The 20,283-nt window shown below is 49.7% G+C and overlaps 1 protein-coding gene across 1 annotated transcript; it reads right to left on the bottom strand.

The window, feature by feature from the left end:
- Window positions 1-2,288: 2,288 nt before the first annotated feature.
- LOC146782958 (transcription factor Sox-19b-like) lies at window positions 2,289-14,906 on the bottom strand. The gene is made up of 2 exons (XM_085640023.1): window positions 14,146-14,906; window positions 2,289-5,236 (listed from the first exon to the last, which is right to left on the bottom strand). Exons 1-2 carry the CDS (start codon window positions 14,727-14,729, stop codon window positions 4,978-4,980), a joined length of 843 nt encoding a protein of 280 aa, XP_085496149.1. The 5' UTR covers window positions 14,730-14,906; the 3' UTR covers window positions 2,289-4,977.
- Between the last annotated feature and the right edge of the window lie 5,377 nt (window positions 14,907-20,283).

Raw genomic sequence — 20,283 nt, 5'->3', positions numbered from 1 at the left:
GCAAAGGCACACCAAAGGTAGAGATTCCCTATGGTGGAGACCCTCTGATACCCTTAGGGTGAGGGATTGCTTAGTGGACCATGAGACAGGGGGTAACCATGCCAGTGCTGGTTCTTCCTTATATGGCCACTCAGGCAATAGAGGCTTACCTTGTCAAGGCCAGCCTCATCTCCTTTCGTTTGGGGGGGGGGGGGGGGTTGTGTAGGAAGGTGGATATCGTATGGGTCTAGACCCTTAATACTTAAAGTACGGCCCGGGGGCAGCATGCGGCCCTCCTGACATTTACATGCAGCCCCTTGATGTACAGCAGCACTCAGCTGTTTACTGGAGAGATGCCAACAATAACACAGATGTTGAATAAACAGACAAGCATTTATTTAAAGGTTAATTGGTGTCAAAGGCAGTAACTTGAGTTCTCACCACTCAACTTTAGGGACACTTTCATTTTTAAAGTCATGTAAAAATAGGATAAATTCGCTTTCATTCAAAAAGTGCATTTAATTAATTTGCAAATCCTTTTCACTTTAGTACATCAGACTCAGTGCATTGAGAAGTATTATTTTAAAAGCGATGCTTTTCAAACACGAATTTAGATGCATTAATTATTCACCTCACCCTGACAACAATGGCAACAGTAAACTGAAGACGCAAACTAGTTATGTGCACTCTTTGGGTGACTTGAGTTCCTAATATTCAAGCTTATTAAATTAAACACAGGAATAGGTTTCGTACAGCGTGCACCCCGAAGTCCTGTATTTCGAGATCCTCATATGTGATAATGAAGAGAAAGGACGGAAAGTGAAATAAACTATTGCCTAGGATCACACATTTTGGTAAAATGGTGAAGCCAGGGATTAATCGCAGGTTTTCTGGCTTCACGTTGTGCAATTCAGCAAGTAGATGTATATGCTTTGCTTCACCTACACCCACCTTATGACCAATGCCCAACCCCGGTTCAACTGCACCCATCTGGCATCAATGCGGCCCACGGTCACATCGCAGACCACACGTTCTGGCCCCTGGGAAAATGTTTGTGAGTACTCTCTAGACAGAGGCACGGCCTCCCTCACCCTCCTGGACTGCACCGCAACATCTGACAGTCTCCCACCCTATCCCATACCAACGCCCGCACAACATCAGAATTTAAGGACACTCAAATAGATCTGCTCCTTCCTGATTGGAAAGACTAGTCTGAAAGCCTGGCACCGTTCACCTCCGACAGCCGAGACCTCATCTGCTGAATTCTGCAATAAACCATCTAAAGCTGAACACTCACAAGATCAAAGTAGTGATCTTGGGGAAGAGCACTTCACACCTGGAGGCGACCACCGCTAGAACAGACACCCAGACCCTACTACCCATATCAAGAACCAGAGGATCGTCATTGATGGCAAACTCGATACGACCACCCAAGTCCACGCAGTCACAAGCTTCTAAACCCTGAAAATGCGGAGGAAGATTTTCAAATTGGCCCAATCAACACCCAGAAACCCACAATGCATGCTCTTGTCACAAGCAAGATGGACTACGGGAACACTATACCGGGAACAACAAAACTCACCAGAAGGCTGCAGATCATGCAATTCACTGCAGCCAGAACCACTCAACCTCCCATACCGCAGTCACATCACTCCACCCCTGGAGGTCCACTGGTAACCCTCGACAACACAACGGTAGTTCAAACTTCTCACCCACATTTGCAAGGCACTACACAACACTGGCCCAGCATACCTCAATTGCATGAGACTTCAAACCATTCAGACCCCTCTGCTTCTCCGGACTTCTACACATCTCACAAAAGAAACACATCAAGTCTTCTATCACCCAACGAGTGGAACGACTTGCCACTACACTTAATGCCGGGTCTTCAGCTTCTTGCAGAATTCAAGAAGTGAGGCAGAAGCTCTTAAGTTGTCCCGCTGGGCCCTAGGTGTGGCCAGACTCACCTGCACTGCACCTGCACACCCTCCCGAGTGACAGCGCACTCTACAAACCTGGTAAAGCCAACTTGCTCCTTCAACCACTCTGGAGACAAGGGGACCACACCTTGCCATAAGGGGGAGCAGCCTTTCAGTCGCAAGCCAGATGTCCTGCTGGAAGGATGGAGAAAGTGAAAGCACTGGTCTTGTGCTCCGGTTGGTCAGCAAAAGACCCCGAGTTCTCATGCGAGTCCTGTGCCCCCTAAACAGGATCCGAGAGAGTGCCATCATTCACACTCAACCCCCAGAGACCGAAACCGGCAGCAGCGCAACCATGACTGGTGGAACAAAGGAGACGGGGAGCACACATAGGTAGGGGAAGGTTTTATTGTATGTACAACATTAAGATAAGACGGGGTCACTACTGTACAAATAACACATCGAGACATGGTGCATCCCCTGCCATTCAAGCAGCTGAACAACCTCAGACCCTCCCTCCCGGAAGACGCTGTGCTCAGGACAGGCCCCCCTGCACCATCCAGAGTAAAGGCCAGTCATTGGTTCGGGTCCAAGAGCTCATGGGCAAGGAGAACTGGTTGAAGGTACGGTCATGGGGAGAGTACGAGTAATGGTTAAAGGTACGGTCATGGGGAGAGTACGAGTAATGGTTAAAGGTACGGTCATGGGGAGAGTACGAGTAATGGTTAAAGGTACGGTCATGGGGAGAGTACGAGTACCGGTTAAAGGTACGGTCATGGGGAGAGTACGAGTACTGGTTAAAGGTACGGTCATGGGGAGAGTACGAGTACTGGTTAAAGGTACGGTCATGGGGAGAGTACGAGTACCGGTTAAAGGTACAGTCATGGGGAGAGTACAAGTACCGGTTAAAGGTACGGTCATGGGGAGAGTACGAGTACCGGTTAAAGGTACGGTCATGGGGAGAGTACGAGTACCGGTTAAAGGTACGGTCATGGGGAGAGTACGAGTAATGGTTAAAGGTACGGTCATGGGGAGAGTACGAGTAATGGTTAAAGGTACGGTCATGGGGAGAGTACGAGTAATGGTTAAAGGTACGGTCATGGGGAGAGTACGAGTAATGGTTAAAGGTACGGTCATGGGGCTAGTACGAGTACCGGTTAAAGGTACGGTCATGGGGAGAGTACGAGTAATGGTTAAAGGTACGGTCATGGGGAAAGCACCCGCCCACCACAGGTACCAGCGTTGCTGCAGGCGCACACAGGCCATCCCATCACCAAGTGGAAACATTGCAGCTGGAAAACACCCCTGCAAAGACCAATGCTGGGGAGGGAAGTTCAGAAGCTCCTGGACGAAGGGTGGAGAAGTGCCCTCGGTTTCCACCAGCCTCCTGCACTTGAGAGAAACACACGGAGGCCAAATACGGATCACTTTAGAAGCCCCACCTCGGATAGAGAACAGAGAAAGACTGAAAGTGGAGCACAGATTCCAAGAGGGTGAAGGGAGGGGGGGGGGGGGTCCACACGCACAGTCCAATAGATCTGCATATGAATGAACACGACCCACATCAAGAGCAGGAAAACCAGTGATTCAGCCTAAAAGGGGTTTCATTGGACAATGGAATCTGAAGCTTTTAGAGGGGGAACAGAAGAACGCACCCCACCCCCTCCAAGAAGACAGTTAGCGAGCCCACTGTCAGTGTTCCCAAAGGGGCGAGGCCCTCAGACGGAGCATGACGGGCCGTCATGGCCACGCCCAGTCAGGGAGCGGAAGCCGGCAGTGTGCGTCACCGCTGCCCTGCGGAGGCATTGGACGACCTTTAAAAACCTGCCTGGCTTCTAGGAACACACTTCTGAGCATAGGGCGAATTAAATCAAACTACCGCTTCTCAGAACAGTACAATCAAATGGAGAACAAAGGGGCGTGCAGAGTTCACAGCGGCAGCTCGCAACAAGTTGGGACCCATCTCATGACAGGTGGCAGCACCCACTGGCTACTCAACCGGTCTCAGGCGGGCAACCTGGTTGTTCATGGGGATAGCCCCGAGGGCCAGGTGCTGGGGAATGCTGTTCAGTACCTGCAAATCCGAGATACATACACGTATATACACATATATACAAATCACACATATATACACACACACACAAGGCAGCCTTAGAAGCTAGAAATGCCACAGCCCCCCCCCCCCCCCACTCAACAGAAACAGACTAGTGCAGTCAACACTACGCTCCGACCGGCTTCATTACCACCAAGACCCCCTGAAGCTGTAAGTAAACCCTTCTTGCCAGGGCAACTGCCGCCTAAGACTTTGGGGCAACCCTACACAGTGGAAGCAGAGTCCCTTTGGCCACTGACTAGACATCAACCTTGATGCATCAGCCATCTTCTGCTGGACACTTCCAATGACCTTTCAGACATCTTCCAGACACCACCCATGACCCTTCAGTCATTCTGCTAGACACCCCCCTTGACATCTGCCATCTTCTGCTCAACACCACCATTGACCGTTTGCCCATCTTCCATTCACCGCCCTCCACAGCATCTCCCAGGATGATCTGCCACATTTGGCATGTGCAACAGTCCCCATACACCCCAACCAGTACCAAAGGCACCAGTCCATGGTGGTCCATCGCACACCAATTCACAGAAAGCATTCAGGTGCAAATTGAAATGGAGTTGGAAGAAATTCCCTAGTGGAGACATTCTTGCCACAAATCTAGCTCTATGCTCCTCCACGTCCAGGGTGGAGCCTTCCAGAAGAGCATTGGCCCGGGTGCTCAACACTCCTTAATGGCTGAGCTCAGTGGACAGGTGGAGAAACTGCACAGTACTAGATAAAAACCAGCTGTCCGGAAAATTAAAAGGCACGTCCATGCTCGGGTGGGAGGAAGCCGTTAGAGCCACGTCGCCACTGAAGGCACTTTTCAGGGTCCCAAGTGTCAGCAAGGGAGGGCCATTCTTTAGTCTGACAAAATCCTTCGTTGTTCCTGGACAGGCCCATGTTCCCTCCAGATGGCCATTCAAAGGGCAGGTGGATCCAAGCCACCCCCAGGCTCCGCCTCTGGCCTGGTCCCATGGGTGCTCACAGGTGCGTCAGCGGCGAGGTCCCGTTCAGCACCAAGTTCTGGTAGTGGGGCTGGGAGGCGTGGTAGACCCGCTGGCCCGCGGACTCGGACATGTCGCCGCTGCTCAGGCCGTACATGCTCATCATGTCGCGGAAGTCGCTGGCCTGCAGTCCGCTGCGGTGGTGGGGGGGCACGGGCCCCGGGGAGCGAGAGCCGGGCTCCTGCTTGACACTCATGCCGGGGGACGTCTGCTGCGCGGGGGCTCCGTACTGCAGGCTGTGGAGAAAACAAAATGGACGTGCCCGGTCACCAGTCAGTTCAAACTTGACATGTCCCTTGACATGACATCGCCATGCCATCCCCCCCCTCCCCCACACACACACACACAAAACCAGGAGAACGTGATGAACAGCGACTAACCGTATATAAACCAGAGGCAGAAAGCCAGACGAGGGTTTGCGCAAAATCCACCCCAAATGACAGCAGTTAAACTACATGTGTATTTTTTTTATTTATTTAATGCAGTTTTATACAGTGCGAGCTTAATCCAAAGATATCGGAGCGCTTTACAAAAGAACCAACTTACATAAAGTGCACAAGATACACTAACATTAAAAAGTTACATCTACACCGTTACAAAGGTACACAAGAAAGACTGAGCACGTTAACAAGTTACCTACAAGTTGTATCTAGTTCAGGGGGAGGGAACTCGGGGGAATATATGTAAACCCATCCTTTGGGCATCGCAGATGAGGTGCCTTAGTCTTCTAGGCACCTCCAGGGATCCTAGCAGCTGTAAACCGCTGTCAGTCCCCGATAAGCATAGGGGCTAGCCCATCACGTACAGAGGAACAAAGGGGGGAGGGTAACAAGGTATCCCATCGCGCTCTGCCAAAGCGGAAGTCAGGCAATAACAGGCCAAAAAGGCCCATGTTTTGGATGGAACATTCCTGACAAACGCTCGGCTTTCAGGTTCTAGATAAAAATAAGTTTGTAAACTCGAATTCAATTAAAGCAATGCAAATGGTAGCGATGTGCGCTCATTTAGAAAAGGGCAGCAGGTGTAGTGGCACCGGGGCACCAGAACTACATCCGTCAGCGCACAAAAGACAAAAGGGGAGCCCTTTCTCTTGGTTTCACTTATGTGCGCCCATGCTCATCTGAGGCGGTCATTTGGCCATCCTAAGAGGCTCCGAAGAGGCCCCGAAGAAATTAAATTCTTTCGATGCACGAACCCACTTTAAGATGGAATTCCTTTTGGGTGGGAAGCAGCCTGGCCCCTGCCCCATCCACCCGCCGGTGAACCTCCCCGCCCCAGAGCCGTGACTCGCACCGCATTCTCCGTGACCAGTTTTTCTGGTTCGGGGTGTAACTTTCCAACAGACACCTGCCCCGCACCTCGGCCCTCCTGCCGGGGCCTGCCGAGAGGGGGTGGAAGTCTGGGAGGGAGGGGTAAAGGATGCCAAAAACAAATCTGGCCCCAGAAGGTACAAGTGGGAGACCTGCCGGGCTCGGTCAAGGTTCCGGAAACTGAGCGAGTGATTTCCCCCCCCCCCCCCCCCCACAGGCCCTTGCCTGCTATGAGGGGAACTATTCGGCAAACATGTGACAGATAAGATGACTCTGCGAGTTAGACACTCACTGCTGACAACTCAGCCTCCCATCCTTCCGAGGTCGATAACAGTACTGTTAGAGGGGCGAACTTATCCAGGAAGGTGTTTCCTAGCTCGGGGGACCGGTGCATGGTGGAAAAGGCTTCCGAAAGGCATTCCTTTACGTAAGTGCATAGAAGGCAAGTAAGCATACCTCTGCCGTGTTCCATCTCACCGTCGCCTCACGCAGGGAAAACTAGAGGAGTTACTCGAATCCCGAAATCAGAAGCCACGCCCTTCATTCCTCAGCCAAGTAAACCGAGGAACTTTTCACGAGGACAATAGCGGAATTTTTGGTTTAGACAAGAGCCCAGGAAACCGTGTGAGGCAGTGCTTAATTTGTAAACAAATAAGGGGCAGGGCCATTGTTAGGGGGGCATCACAGCTTGCCCTGCCAGCACCTACACAAGTAATAACCATCACACCGCTGCACGTGACAATTCAGACGGTTTCAGGCCCCCACAACTATAAGAACGGCTTGGGGGACAGGTATGGCTATTTGTAATGGATATTGAATTAAGAAACTTCTCATCGCTACACAACTTGTCTTAAGTGCCGGTGTTGACAATTAGGTGCCAGTGCTGAACACCGGAAACCACCAGCTCAAATAAAGCACTGGCGCAAGGTCCCCACTAAAAGCTCATGATACCACAGCTCAGTGCACCATAAATTGAGCTTGAAAAAAATAATTCTAAAATATTCCCTCTATCCCACCACTATCCTTTTCAATACAGACTGACACGTCCACCACAAATTAATTTAATATTTCACTATACTAATCCATGAATAATCGTTTATGGGTTCCGGAGTAGTGTGCTACTCGCCGAAAAGCACTTCCAATTCCTCACCAGGAGTAGCAAGCGCTATATAAATGCAAACCGTTTCCCTCCGCTATCCCTCCATTATCCTTCCGAATGGAAACAACTGACTAACAGATCCATCGCTCAAATTACTTTCATATTTCACTAATTCACCACTAATCCTTTATGGGTTAGTGAGTAGCGTGCTACTCGCCCAAAAAGCACTTCTTCAACGCCTCGTCAGGGGTAGTAAGTGCTATATAAATGCAATTACAATACAATAAAAGCACTGTTCTGAGCCAGACAGCACTGCACCTCTCCACAGCACCAGCAGCCACCATACCCCTACCCCAGGTAAATCATCTGCCACAAGAGGAGAGGCAGGAGCAGACACCCACATGGCACCCGCCCTGTGGCAGAACAGCCGTGAAGCATCAGCGAACAGTGAAGGATGCCGGAGGAGAGGAAAGACCAGGCCAACATCCAGGGACCCTCCTCATGGCACACCCCTTCCTCAGCACACTCGCAGCTTGGCATCTGATGGCAAGACCCTCCCCTGCCCCCACAGCATGTCAGTCTGGTAACTGATGGCAAGACCAGCCCTCAGTCCCACAACAGGCTATGAAAGTCTCTAGGGTGGACTGATGGCAAGACCAGCCCTTAGTCCCACAACAGGCTATGAAAGTCTATGGTGGACTGATGGCAAGACCAGCCCTTAGTCCCCCAACAGGCTATGAAAGTCTATGGTGGACTGATGGCAAGAACAGCCCTTAGTCCCCCAACAGGCTATGAAAGTCTCTATGGTGGACTGATGGCAAGACCAGCTCCTACAACCTATCAGCCTATGGTAACTGATGGCAAGACCAGCCATCAGTCCCACAACAGGCTATGAAATTCTCTATGGTGGACTGATGGCAAGACCAGCCCTTAGTCCCACAACAGGCTATGAAAGTCTCTATGGTGGACTGATGGCAAGACCAGCTCCTACAACCTATCAGCCTATGGTAACTGATGGCAAGACCAGCCCTCAGTCCCACAACAGGCTATGAAAGTCTCTATGGTGGACTGATGGCAAGACCAGCTCCTACAACCTATCAGCCTATGGTAACTGATGACAAGACCAGCCGCCACACCCTATGAAAGTCTTTGTTGGACTGATGGCCAGACTAACCTCTGCAAACTATTAAAGTTTCTATGGTGACAAATGGTAGACCAGCCCCCGCCCACACAACCTATGAAAGTCTCTAGCAACTGATGGCCAGACCAGCCCTGCCTCCGCCCCACAGAAGGTCTCCAGCAGCCGTACTCCTGAGCTTTACGTGTGGCCACGTGGTCAACCGCAGCTCTGGACTGGACTGGTGTTTACTCGACTCCGCACTAACATTAAAATTATGTTATATTAAAGGGCAAGCATTTATTTACAGATCAATTGCAGTTAAAGGAAGTAAATAGGATATCCTGCATGCCCTACTTTAGGAACACCATTTTAAAGACCTCTTGCAGATAACGTGTAAAAATATGAAAGTCTCGTGTATATTTCATCAACATACAGAGGCGCGTCACCTCAGTAAAACAGATTACATCACTGCATTGAATTTTTTTTGAGTGAGTTTTCAAACACGAATTTAAAAACAGGTTTCTCCTCCCTCCCCAACAATGCCAATAATGAACTAAGGCAAGTCCGTTATGTGCACTCTTGGGGTGCTTATGTACATGAACCACATTATAGTTTATTAAATCAAACACAGAAGGTTTCAGAGCACACATCCTGAAGTCATGTATTTGGAGGTCCTCAAATATATTGTAATTGCATTTATATAGCGCTTACTCGCCCTGAGGAGGAGTCAAAGCGCTTTTTCGGCGAGTAGCATGCTTCTCCAAAGTCCATTAAGGAGGATTAGTGGTGAATTAGTATAGTGAAAAACAAGTAATTTGACTGGTGAATATGTTAGTCAGTTATTTGGGTTCAGAAGGCTAGTGGAGGGATAGAAGTGGGAATAGGGTTGCTTTCTCTTATCCAGTTGCACCCCGCACATTTAAAAGTGTTTTATGCAAGCCTTTTTAACATACAAAGGAAATTGCTTTTTATTCTGTTGGAATTTACTTGTGCTGCACACTTTTGGATCTATGTGATGGAAATAAAGACATGATGCTGATGAAATGGTTTGCCTTCAAATGGCACTTGCTGCCCCTGATTAAGTGTTGAAGTGCTTATTCGGCAAGTAGCAAGCAACTCCGGAACCCGTAAAGGATCAGTGGTGAAATGGGACATTTATTTGAGTGGTGAAGAAAATGGAGGCCAAGTGAAATAAAACTATTGCCCCTAGGCCATGGGTATTCAAACATATTCCCAGGATCAAAAAGTTTGGTCTTTGATGTGACTGAGGCCTGGGGGTGGGGGGGGGGGGCAGTTGGGTTTATGAAAAGCAAGATATATACATCCAGTGGCTAAATTGCATTCACCATGTGAAGCCAGAAAACCTGAGTTTAAACACAGCTCACCAAATTGTGTGATCCTACAAAATTGTGTTTCACCTTCTCTCCTTCCTTTTTCTTCATCATTGCATACGAGACGACATCGGAATACAGGACTCCAGGTTGTGCACCGTAAAAGCTCTTCTGCTGATATCGATTTAATAACTTAGTTCATGTACAATAGGAACCCAGTCAACCCTAAGATGGCACATAACGGACGTGCCTCTTAGTTCACTGCTGGCATTGTCAGGGTGGGTGGAAGCAGGAATGTTCACGTTTGAAAACTACCACTTTAAAAAACAAGACTTCTCAATGCACCGATATAATCTGATGGGACTAAAAAGAAACGGTTCTCCTTGTTGATGAAATACACTTTAATTTTGAAGAGACCATTTTTAGGTCTCGCCGATCACTTTCGCGGCCGCAGGGCCGCTTGGCATAGTCAATAGGTCTCGCTTTTGGGACCTTATAAGTATTTAGTTATGCAACTGTTGCAGGGCTAAACACTTATAAGGTCCCAAAGGCGAGACCTATTGGCTATGCCAATGCTTGTTACACATTTGCTGCAAGACTGCTTCAACAAATAGGATGTTCCTAGAATTAAGCTATGCCAATTCCTTTCTTAAACTTCAATTAACCTCTAAATAAATGCTTAGCTATGTGTGATTTGTGTCATGTTCGAGTTGAATTGAATAAAAGCAGCCCAGTGCAGCTGTAGCCTATGGTCCCGCATGGAAAGGCGGCCCTCGGGCTGTGCTGTGAGTATCACTAGCCCAAGATCACACAGTGTGGTCAACAGGGAGGGGGCGCAGGAATGGACCCCAGGTTTTATGGTTCCACATTGGGCAATTAGATGTACATGCTTCGCTCCCCTTACACCCACCTTACAGCCCCATTGCCCCAACCTACCCCCCCCCCCCCTGCATGCATCAGTTCAGCCCTCGGGTACAGAGCAAAGCTGTGTGCTCTCCGGAGAGAGGGGTTGAGGAGCGGACAACATGTGCATGTTTCCTGCAATGTAACGTTTGCACTTTGCGACGGCCAGAAAAGTGGAAAACTTTGCTGGAAAGAAGGATTTCGCTCATGTGCGTTTCCTGTAACTGTTTCACTATCAAAAGTTGGGCTTTGCTCAAACTCTCCCTGAATAACGTAGTTTTACAGAATTATTCCTAAACGGTAAACTCGTCGTAACCGTTGCGAGTTTCCCCGGTGTGCGAACAGCACAATTTTTCATTTCAGCAGGCTTTATTTATTTTTGTGTACAAGAACAAGCCAGAAATTGTTACAGGGTTAGCATAGGTTGTCCCAGGTAAAGTTTATACATCTGACAGTGTCACGTTTGTTTAGCTAACCCCCCTCCCCCCATATCGATAATAAGAGAAAAAAAAAGTCAGGGGGGGGGAAAGACGGGGGAGGGAAGAAGAGCTAAGAAAAGGGCAGAAAGAATGACGTTTCTTATCAATTACTTCTGACATTCTAAGGCGATGTTGGCATACGGGCAGCCCGGTGTTGGTAGGCCGCACCCATCGCAGCAGCCTAGTGTTGGCGACAATGGTTAAACCAGTTAAGTACAACTGTCCCGGTGGTACGCCCGTAGGGGGTATCGGACTGTGTAGCAACGGTATGTCGTATTTTTTATTTGCATGGAAGTTCGTAATAAGAGTCTAGGTATTTTTCAACTTGAAAGCCGCAGGTTGAAATACTGGCGCAGTGTGAGTGCATGGTGCACAGGTCTGTAAACTGCAGACTAAACGGGATTCATGCTGGCCTAGCGTGCACGGTGTGGAGACTGGTGTAACCTGTGAGCCGCAGGTTGAAATACTGACAGGGTGCATGTTGCACACATCTGTTTAATCCTCACGTTAAAGGGTGAAATGCTGGCCTAGTGTGCATGTTGCACAAATCTGTTTAATCCTCACGTTAAAGGGTGAAATGCTGGCCTGGTGTGCATGTTGCACAACTCTGTTTAATCCTCACGTTAAAGGGTGAAATGCTGGCCTAGTGTGCATGTTGTGGAGATCGATGTAACCTGTGAGCTACAGGTTGAAATACTGTGCCAGGGTGCATGTTGCACAGACCTGTTTAAGCTTCACGTTAAAGGGTGAAATGCTGGCCTGGTGTGCATGTTGCACAAATCTGTTTAATCCTCACGTTAAAGGGTTAAATGCTGGCCTAGTGTGCATGTTGCACAAACCTGTTTAACCCTCACGTTAAAGGGTGAAATGCTGGCCTAGTGTGCATGGTGCACAGATCTGTAACCCTCACACCATTCTAGCACAGTGTGCATGTTGGAGAACAGTTCAATCCGCAGGCCAAAGGCTGGGCTGCGTGCCTGGTGCGCATGTTAAACAACCCCCCCCCCCCCTCCCTCATGGGCCAGCAGACGTTTGAAATTGCGGCCAGGCTCGCTAAAATGCACCCAAGGGAGTACCACAAAGTTGGGGTAGGAGTAATTGAAGGCCAGTAAGAAATGGTGGTGTGCTCTTAAGAGAATCTTCTAGTTTTATCTAAAATGACTAAGCACTTCACCCAATCCCCCCCCCCCACCCCCACCACTCAGCCTACAGGGACCTGATGGGGGCTTAAGCGCCCACTGGGCTCTACAATAGAGCCAAGAAATGCGCCCCCCCCCCCTCACCAAAACCTGCTCCGTGGAAGCACATGCTCCCTTCAGTGGAAAAGGGGCCCCTTCCCGCCAGCAGGCGCCCTCACCCCATTGGCTACTGCCAAACAGACAACTCAAGATTTCATCACCTGTCCGGACTTTCAGCTAGGACCTGCGGACTGCCACCCCCCCCCCCAACCCCCAACCAACCAGGGAGATCTGGAAAGTAAGGGTGTAATGAACAGCGAGAGCAGCCACCGAGATGGGGGGCGTGATAAACTGCACCTGCTGAGGGGAGCTTGAAGAGGGGCCGCTCTGACGCCTTCGGACGGCGCCAGAGCTCCCCACTCCGCTCCTGCGGAGTGGGGGCAGAGGGGAGCGCAACGGGGCAGACCCCCACGTCATCCATCAGCCGAGGCTTCCCCCGACGGGGAGAGGCAACGAGCAGCAGCAGGCCCCATTCCTAGACAGGGAAGCGTCTGCAGAACTGTAGCGCCCCGAGGCAGGGAGTTCTCAGCGCGAGCAGCCGGCAGTCTGTCTGCACAGCCCTGCGGGAGGTTACTCGTCCTGCCAACCCACTCTTCGGGAGCAGCATGGCACCCAACAGGGTGACGCGTCCACCCATCCAGGAAAAACGATTAGAAAGCCGATAGCAAGCGTAGCAAGGCTCACCGCACGCGTTCGGGCCTTCTATATAGCCAAGTGTTGAAGTGAAGTTTATACAGCTTCGTAGCACTACTCTGAACTCAGTTACTCACGCTGGTGCGTATAGATCGCTCCAGTGGGCTGGGCACTACCTCTTCTAACATCACTATATTTTTGGACACTCCGGCAACCTTACAAAGCTGCCCGTACGCGCAGGGCCCCCAATGTAGAAATTTTACTTGTAATATGCTATTTAAGGGAGAGGAGAGCAAGCACCATTAACACGAGGCTTACGCCCAGATGTTGCTCAAAGTGCACTATACATGTTCGCTTCTAAGCACGTGGAGAAATTGTAGTACTAATTTCCCCCAAAAAGGGCACTTCCGTATACATCCCTCCGTTTAAATGGTGTGTTTTGGAGGGGCGGGAGTTCAGGTGTGCAGGCAGAGGTCGCGCGCCGAGCGATATCCAAGGGAAACCAGCCCCAATACTAAAGAGTGCTTGGAAGCCCCCACGACCGCTAAGGCCTTGTCAGAGCGCAGGGTGCGCAAAAAAAATACAGCTGCTCGCCCATGGCACGTGCGTCCGGTACTGCGGCTGAGTTGCCAGGGTGGTCATGGATAGATTTGGGGGGGGGGGTGACAAGAGTCATGAAGGTGTACACTAAAGAGGCGTCCTCGGACAACACCCCTTCATACCCTAAGCCCCGGCTTCGAGTAGCACTCACCTGCAGACACGGCTCCTCCATGAACGCGATTCCTCCACCCCAAGCCCAGGCTTCAATGCGCACTCACCTGTAGCCCCTCTTTACCCCGGCTGCAAGGTACACGCACTTGAAAGCACATCCAACGTCATACCTTCACCCCGCGTCCAGGCTTCAAGGCGCACTCGCCTGTAGGTGCCGCGACTCAGTGAAGCCACCCCAGCTGCAATGTGTACTCACTTGTAAACACCTCTTCCTACAACGCCATACCTCCACCCCAGACCCAGGCTTCAAGGCGCACTCACCTATAGGCTCCGCCTCCGTTCAGGTAGTTCTGCCCCGGCCCCATGCCAGGAGGGTACTGCAGGCTGGCCAGGTCGTAGCGGTGGTACTGCTGCTGGTAGGCCATTGAGTCGGCCTGCATGGGGGCATAAGCGGCATTGTGTGCCCAGGTGTAGGGCTCCATGCGCGGGCTGCCCCCGGGCCCGTGGCCCATCATGGCCCCGGAGGACAGCGCGTACTTGGCCGAGTCCTTCTTGAGGGCAGCCTTGCTCTTGCGCCGGGGCTTGTACTTGTAGTCCGGGTAATCCTTCATGTGCGTGGCCCGCAGGCGCTTGGCTTCGTCTATAAAGGGCCTCTTCTCCGCGTCGCTTAGAAGCTTCCACTCGGCGCCCAGGCGCTTGCTGATCTCCGAGTTGTGCATCTTCGGGTTCTCCTGGGCCATCTTGCGCCGCTGGCTGCTGGACCACACCATGAAGGCGTTCATGGGCCGCTTCACCTTGTCCATGGGGTCAGGGGCCGGGTCGGCGGGCCGTGGCTTCTCGGGGGCCAGCCCCTGCTGCAGCTGGCCAGCCATGTGGCCCTTCAACGGCTGCTCCATCATGTACATGCCAGTGGTGGCCGGGGAGTGCAGGTACCCTCTGGGCGATGGCACGCGTCAGCCAACCTGCAAATGGACCTCCTTCGATCAGACGGGCCGCTTTCTTTAGCCAAACCGGCCACCTGTTTTTAGTCAACTTGGCAAACTTCAGCGCACTGTACAACCTGGTCAAGGCAGCTGGTCCACACTCTTTCGCCACAGGGGCAGCCTTCAGCGCACTGTGCGACCTTCTATAGCCAACTTGGCAATCTTACCCACAGTAGGCCACCTTCAAAGTCGGAGGCCACTGGATGGGGGTTCAGCGCAGAGGCTCACGCCACGAGCTAAGTGATGGAGACCGTTCTGGCCCCTCTTCCACTCCCGTGAGGTCTCACCCAGATGCCCTCTGCAGCTGACGCTGAAGCACCACTCCCCAGGAAAGCTTCCAAACAGGTGGCGCGCCACGCCGCCGGCCAAGTTTTAAAGTCTTCCTTCCGTCCTGCTCCAATCACAGGGCCCTGTGGGGAGGGTCCGGGCCGCCTCCTGGGGCTCTAGCCCAGCCCAGGAGGCCTGGGTCACCCCGCCCCTTCCAGCCCTTCTGCACCACCAGCCCTGGCTGTGGGAGTGGCAGGCTGGGCTGAGGCGCTTAATAATAATGTTGTATTTACGCATCGGAGAACGCGAATTGTCAGATAGCAGGTGTGAATGACTCGCCCAGCCCAGGTATGTCCTCTGTCTGTGTACGTTATACATACGGAACTACAATTACCAGAATGCAGTGGAATGAACAGTTCACATCTGTTGTGGAAGAAGGCTTCGCCCTGGGAGAGTGAACCCCCCGGACCCTGCTCTAGAAAAGCGTCTTAACAGCTCTGGGAAACAAGTGACACCCACCTCCCCGAGAGTGTGAGACCCTAGCCAAGCAAGGCTGCGACCTTAGCGCTCGGAGGGTGAGAAGCGAGCACTAGAACAGAACTGGCCACCTAGGGAGTGTGAGACCCTTCATCTGGAGAGGGGTGGACGAAGCCCCTAGCGAGAGACCCTCCCAGCCCTGAGAAAGAGAGACATTAGCGTCGCGATGAGAACGTGAGGCATGTAGTCCCCAGGGGAGTCCCAGAAAAGTGACACAGAAGCTCGTCTAAGGTGAGACCCGCGCCATGGAAACGGTGTGGGCCCAGCCCTGAGAGAGGGAGACTTTAGCCATGGAGTTACATTACCACTGGAAATATAGCTACAAGCAGCCCTTAATTTGAGCCGGGCACTTAATCATCAACTCATGCGCTTTTCATGAGCACCAGGTAAGGACACATTCATTTATGGTAGGCGTGGGAAGATTAAGTGATTTGCCCAGAATCACAGGTTCTTGAGGCGACGCCGAGACTCGAACCTGGTTCCTCTGCTCGGCAGTTCTGGCCATTACGCAACACCCTCGTCCCACTTTTATGGTTATCAGTTGATCCTGTTTTAGGCAGCACTAACAATTGAAATGGACTGGTGTGAACTGTCTCCTGGCGAGAGCCCTGGCACCTATTCCCCCTCCCTCCCGCCCCCCAATTATCCACTGAATACAGGGATCACATCGCAAGCTCGCCGAGGTTATATAAAGCTCAAAGATTTGAGGGTGCACATGTCACAGCTGCTACAGTGCTTGGAACTTCAGTGTTTTTTTTTTTTTTTTTTTTTTTTTTTTTTTTCTCTTTATTTCAAATTATCTTTATTAATTTTCTGAAGAATCATAACAAGAGCTGGTAACAAGGTCGAGTACAACAGTATATGTGACAAAGTATATAGCTGAGCATAAAGCATTACTAGCGATAGGTGTACATCTGGACAATGAGATGACCCCTTAGTCAACAGCTCAAGAAAGGAAAAGATAGAGTGAAAAGAAAAGGAAAGAGGAAAGGAGAACCAGAAAGGGAAGAGAAGAGAGAGAAGAGACAGTCCAGTGCCCTAACCCATTACGTAGTATGGCATAATACAGTGAGCATCCAGCAAGCACAAGTTCCAAAAATGTAAAGACCCCATAGGAAATATCGAACCAAATAAAGAATTCATGGCGGTTTATGAGAAGCAAAGTAGACGTCCAGGGTAGACCACATGCTCCTCGTTGGGGATTTCCAAGGCGAGTGTTGCAAGACGATGTTGTCTGCCCCCCTGAGGTGTATGACCCAGTTCATCCAGCCGTTGTAAGAGGTCTTGCTAGTGTCTTTCCAATTGGTGAGTATCATTTTGACTGCAGAAATCAACAATAGGTCAAGAAGAGCTCGGTCATCTTCCGATTGCAAGTCCTCCTGTAAAAAAGCAGCTACCACAGTCTGCAAATTCCTGGGGAGTACACAATTAAATAATGTATTCAAAAAAGAAAGGACCCTATCCCAGAAGGGCTTCACTACAGTACAGTGTATTATAAGGTGAGCCAAATCTCCCCTGCCCTGGTTACAATTCCAGCAGACGTCATCCTCCCGGATCCCCACGGAAAACAGCCTAGCTGGTGTCCAAAAAGCCTTGTGCAATAACCAGAATTTAGTTTGAGAAAGAACTGGGGAAATCTTGTTGCGTGAAACTGAACCCCATACGGAGGGCCACATCTCTGCAGACAACTGAGTAGGCGAGAGGAAGTTCCAGTAATCGACTACCTTAGCATTAATCTTTGAGGATTTTGGGCGCAACAGTTTGTAAATCTGGGAGACCTGATGGCCAAGCCTATTGAGTTTTGTTACAAATGCGGGCAACGATGGGGAACTAGAGGATATTCTGGATCTCGCAATGGCAGCCCTCACTTTCAGGAAATTATAAAATTCAATATCGGCTAATTGATATCTAGTTTGAATCTCTCTGAATGTCAATGGGAATGCAGTGTTTTCCAACTGATGGAGAAAAAAGATACCCTTTTTGCACCAGGATTCAAAGAATAGTGGTTTACCATTGTAGAGGAACTTGGAGTTTAGCCAAAGCGATTCCATGTTGGAGCCCCTCATCCTGACCTCCAGAGTCCTATCTATTTTCAAGAGAGCTAATTTAGTGTTTTTAAAGATGGGCTTGGAATGGGAGGCGACAAGACGATTGGCAGTGAGAGTCGACAGATGGTGTATGTTATTGAGGAGGGCCTTCTCCACTTCCAACCACACTGGTGTATAATTACCAGGGGGAGAAACCCAAAGTAGGCCTTGTTTCGCCAAAAAGGCGTATTGGTAGAGGCGAAAATCCGCCAGGTTAACGCCTCCCAGTTTCTTATCGAGCCTCAGTTTACGGATGCTAATTCTGGCTTTTTTCCCGCGCCAAAGGAATGACGTTAAAAGGATGTCTAATTTATGATGAAAGGAATCAGTTAGCATAAGTGGGAGCATGCATATGAGGTAATTAACTAAGGGGGTAACCATCATCTTGACAGTCTCAATTCTTCCCCACCACGTGATAAATTTTGGGGACCATGCATCCAAAAGTTTCTTAATTTTCTCTAGAAGCACCTTCTCATTTTGATACAGGGTGTCCATGATGTTGTTCCCAAATTCAATCCCCAAATATTTAATGTAGCCCGCCTGCCATGCCAACCCAGAGTCCCCTAGCATATCGCTAGTGCAGAACACATTTAATGGTTTAACTTCCGATTTATCCCTATTGAGTTTATACCCGGAGTGTATAGAATATAGTGCAATCGTGTCCATCAGGGCTGTAATTGAGGAATCCGGGCACTCAGTGACAATCAATATATCATCCGCGTAGGCGGCCAATTTGACTTGTACGCCACTGATGTCCACTCCTTTAATATCCGTGTTGACCTTAATGGCCTGAAGAAGAGGCTCCAAAGCCAAGAGAAAAAGTGATGGAGATAAGGGGCATCCCTGTCTGGTACCCTGATAAAGGGGGAAGGCCTCCGAAAGTGACCCGTTAACAGCTATACGGCCAGTCGGTTTTTGGTATAGTGACATAACCATTTTAATAAACTCCTCACCTAAATTAGAGAAGTGCAAGCAACGTTCCAAAAACGCCCAGGAGACTCTATCGAAGGCCTTCTCGGCGTCTAACGTGATGGCAACAGAGGGTTCACTTTTAGTTGCCGCATTTTCCAATACGTGGCATAGCAGACGTGTATTATCATTGGATAAACGATTCCGGAGAAATCCCACCTGGGAGTTGCTTATCAATTTATGAAGGACCGAATTTAGCCTAACCGCAAGAATTTTGGCATATATTTTACAATCGACATTTATAAGCGAAATAGGTCTATAATTTTTTGGATATACGGGGTCTTTCCCATCCTTAGGGATAACGACAATGTTAGCTTCGGACATAGAGTCAGGCGTGCGTCCTGTGATGGCACTGTGATTAAAAACCTGTTTCATAGTAGGGCCTAATTGAGCTAAAAAGGATTTATAGAAGGACGCCGTGAAGCCATCTGGCCCTGGCGCTTTATTCTCCTTCAAGGATCTGACCGTCTTTTCTATCTCTGAGCTATTGATTTCCATACCTAACATGGCCGAGTCCGCTTCTGAGAGTTGTGGTAGATTGAGATCGCGGAGGAAAGCAGAGCATCTCTCACTGTCAAAAGTCTGGTTATTTGAATACAGGTCTTGATAGAATTGTTTAAAAGTGCTGAGAATGCCATTATGTGTTGTGTGAGATTGGTTGTTAGCGCCTTTGATTGAGGAGATGACATGTTGGTTTTGTCTATGCTTAAGATATGAAGCTAGGAGTTTCCCAGCCTTATTGGCTTCACATAGATTCAGGGCTTTAAATTTATTAATCCACACCCCTGCTCGTTCACTTAGTATCTTATTGTACTCATATTTCTTCTTTGTCAAAGACAACAATAGAGTGGCATCGTTAAAGGACGCAATGTGGGCAGTTTCTAAATCTCTAATTTCTCGTTCTAGTAGGAGTAGGCTTTGATTCAGGCTTTTATTTATTTTTGTTTTTATTGCAATGACTAGTCCCCGTATAGTGGCCTTCAGTGCATCCCAATGATTGTTTATGTTAGTATCCTTCACCTCATTATGACTAAGATAATCAGTAATGGCCTCCGCAATCTTCTCTCTGTCTGCGGGGTCTGACAAAACATCCTTGTTAAATCTCCATCTTTTAGGAGTTTGTGTCTTGTGGCTTCCCGTTAATTTAAGCGAAATACAAGAATGATCAGAGATCAGCCGTGGAGCTATATCAGTATCCTCTATGAGGCCGGTGTATGCCCCAGATACAAGGATATAGTCAATCCTAGTGTACGAGTTGTGAGGGGCCGAGTAGAAGGTGTAGTCCCTTGTGTCTGGATGTTGGAGTCTCCATGGATCTTTAAGGTTAAGTTTAGAGCAAATAGTTGTGAGTATCGCATGTGAGCTCGTGGGATGATACTGGCAGTTAGACTGCCTGTCAATTATCGGGTCCAGGGGCAGGTTGAAATCTCCTGCCATTACCATAAGGTCCTCCTGGGGTATACTGACCAATCTGTCTGAAACGCTGGACCAAAAGGCGGGGTCGTCCGCGTTAGGCCCATAGATATTGACTACATGTATTAAATCCTCTCCTCTCCTCAAGTGAGTGATCAAAAAACGACCATCGTTGTCGTGCGCAGAGGATTCTAGCGTTATGT

Source organism: Triturus cristatus, chromosome 12 (assembly GCF_964204655.1).
Source record: "Triturus cristatus chromosome 12, aTriCri1.1, whole genome shotgun sequence".
Lineage (NCBI taxonomy): Eukaryota > Metazoa > Chordata > Amphibia > Caudata > Salamandridae > Triturus > Triturus cristatus.
This window is presented reverse-complemented; position numbering and strand designations above follow the sequence as displayed.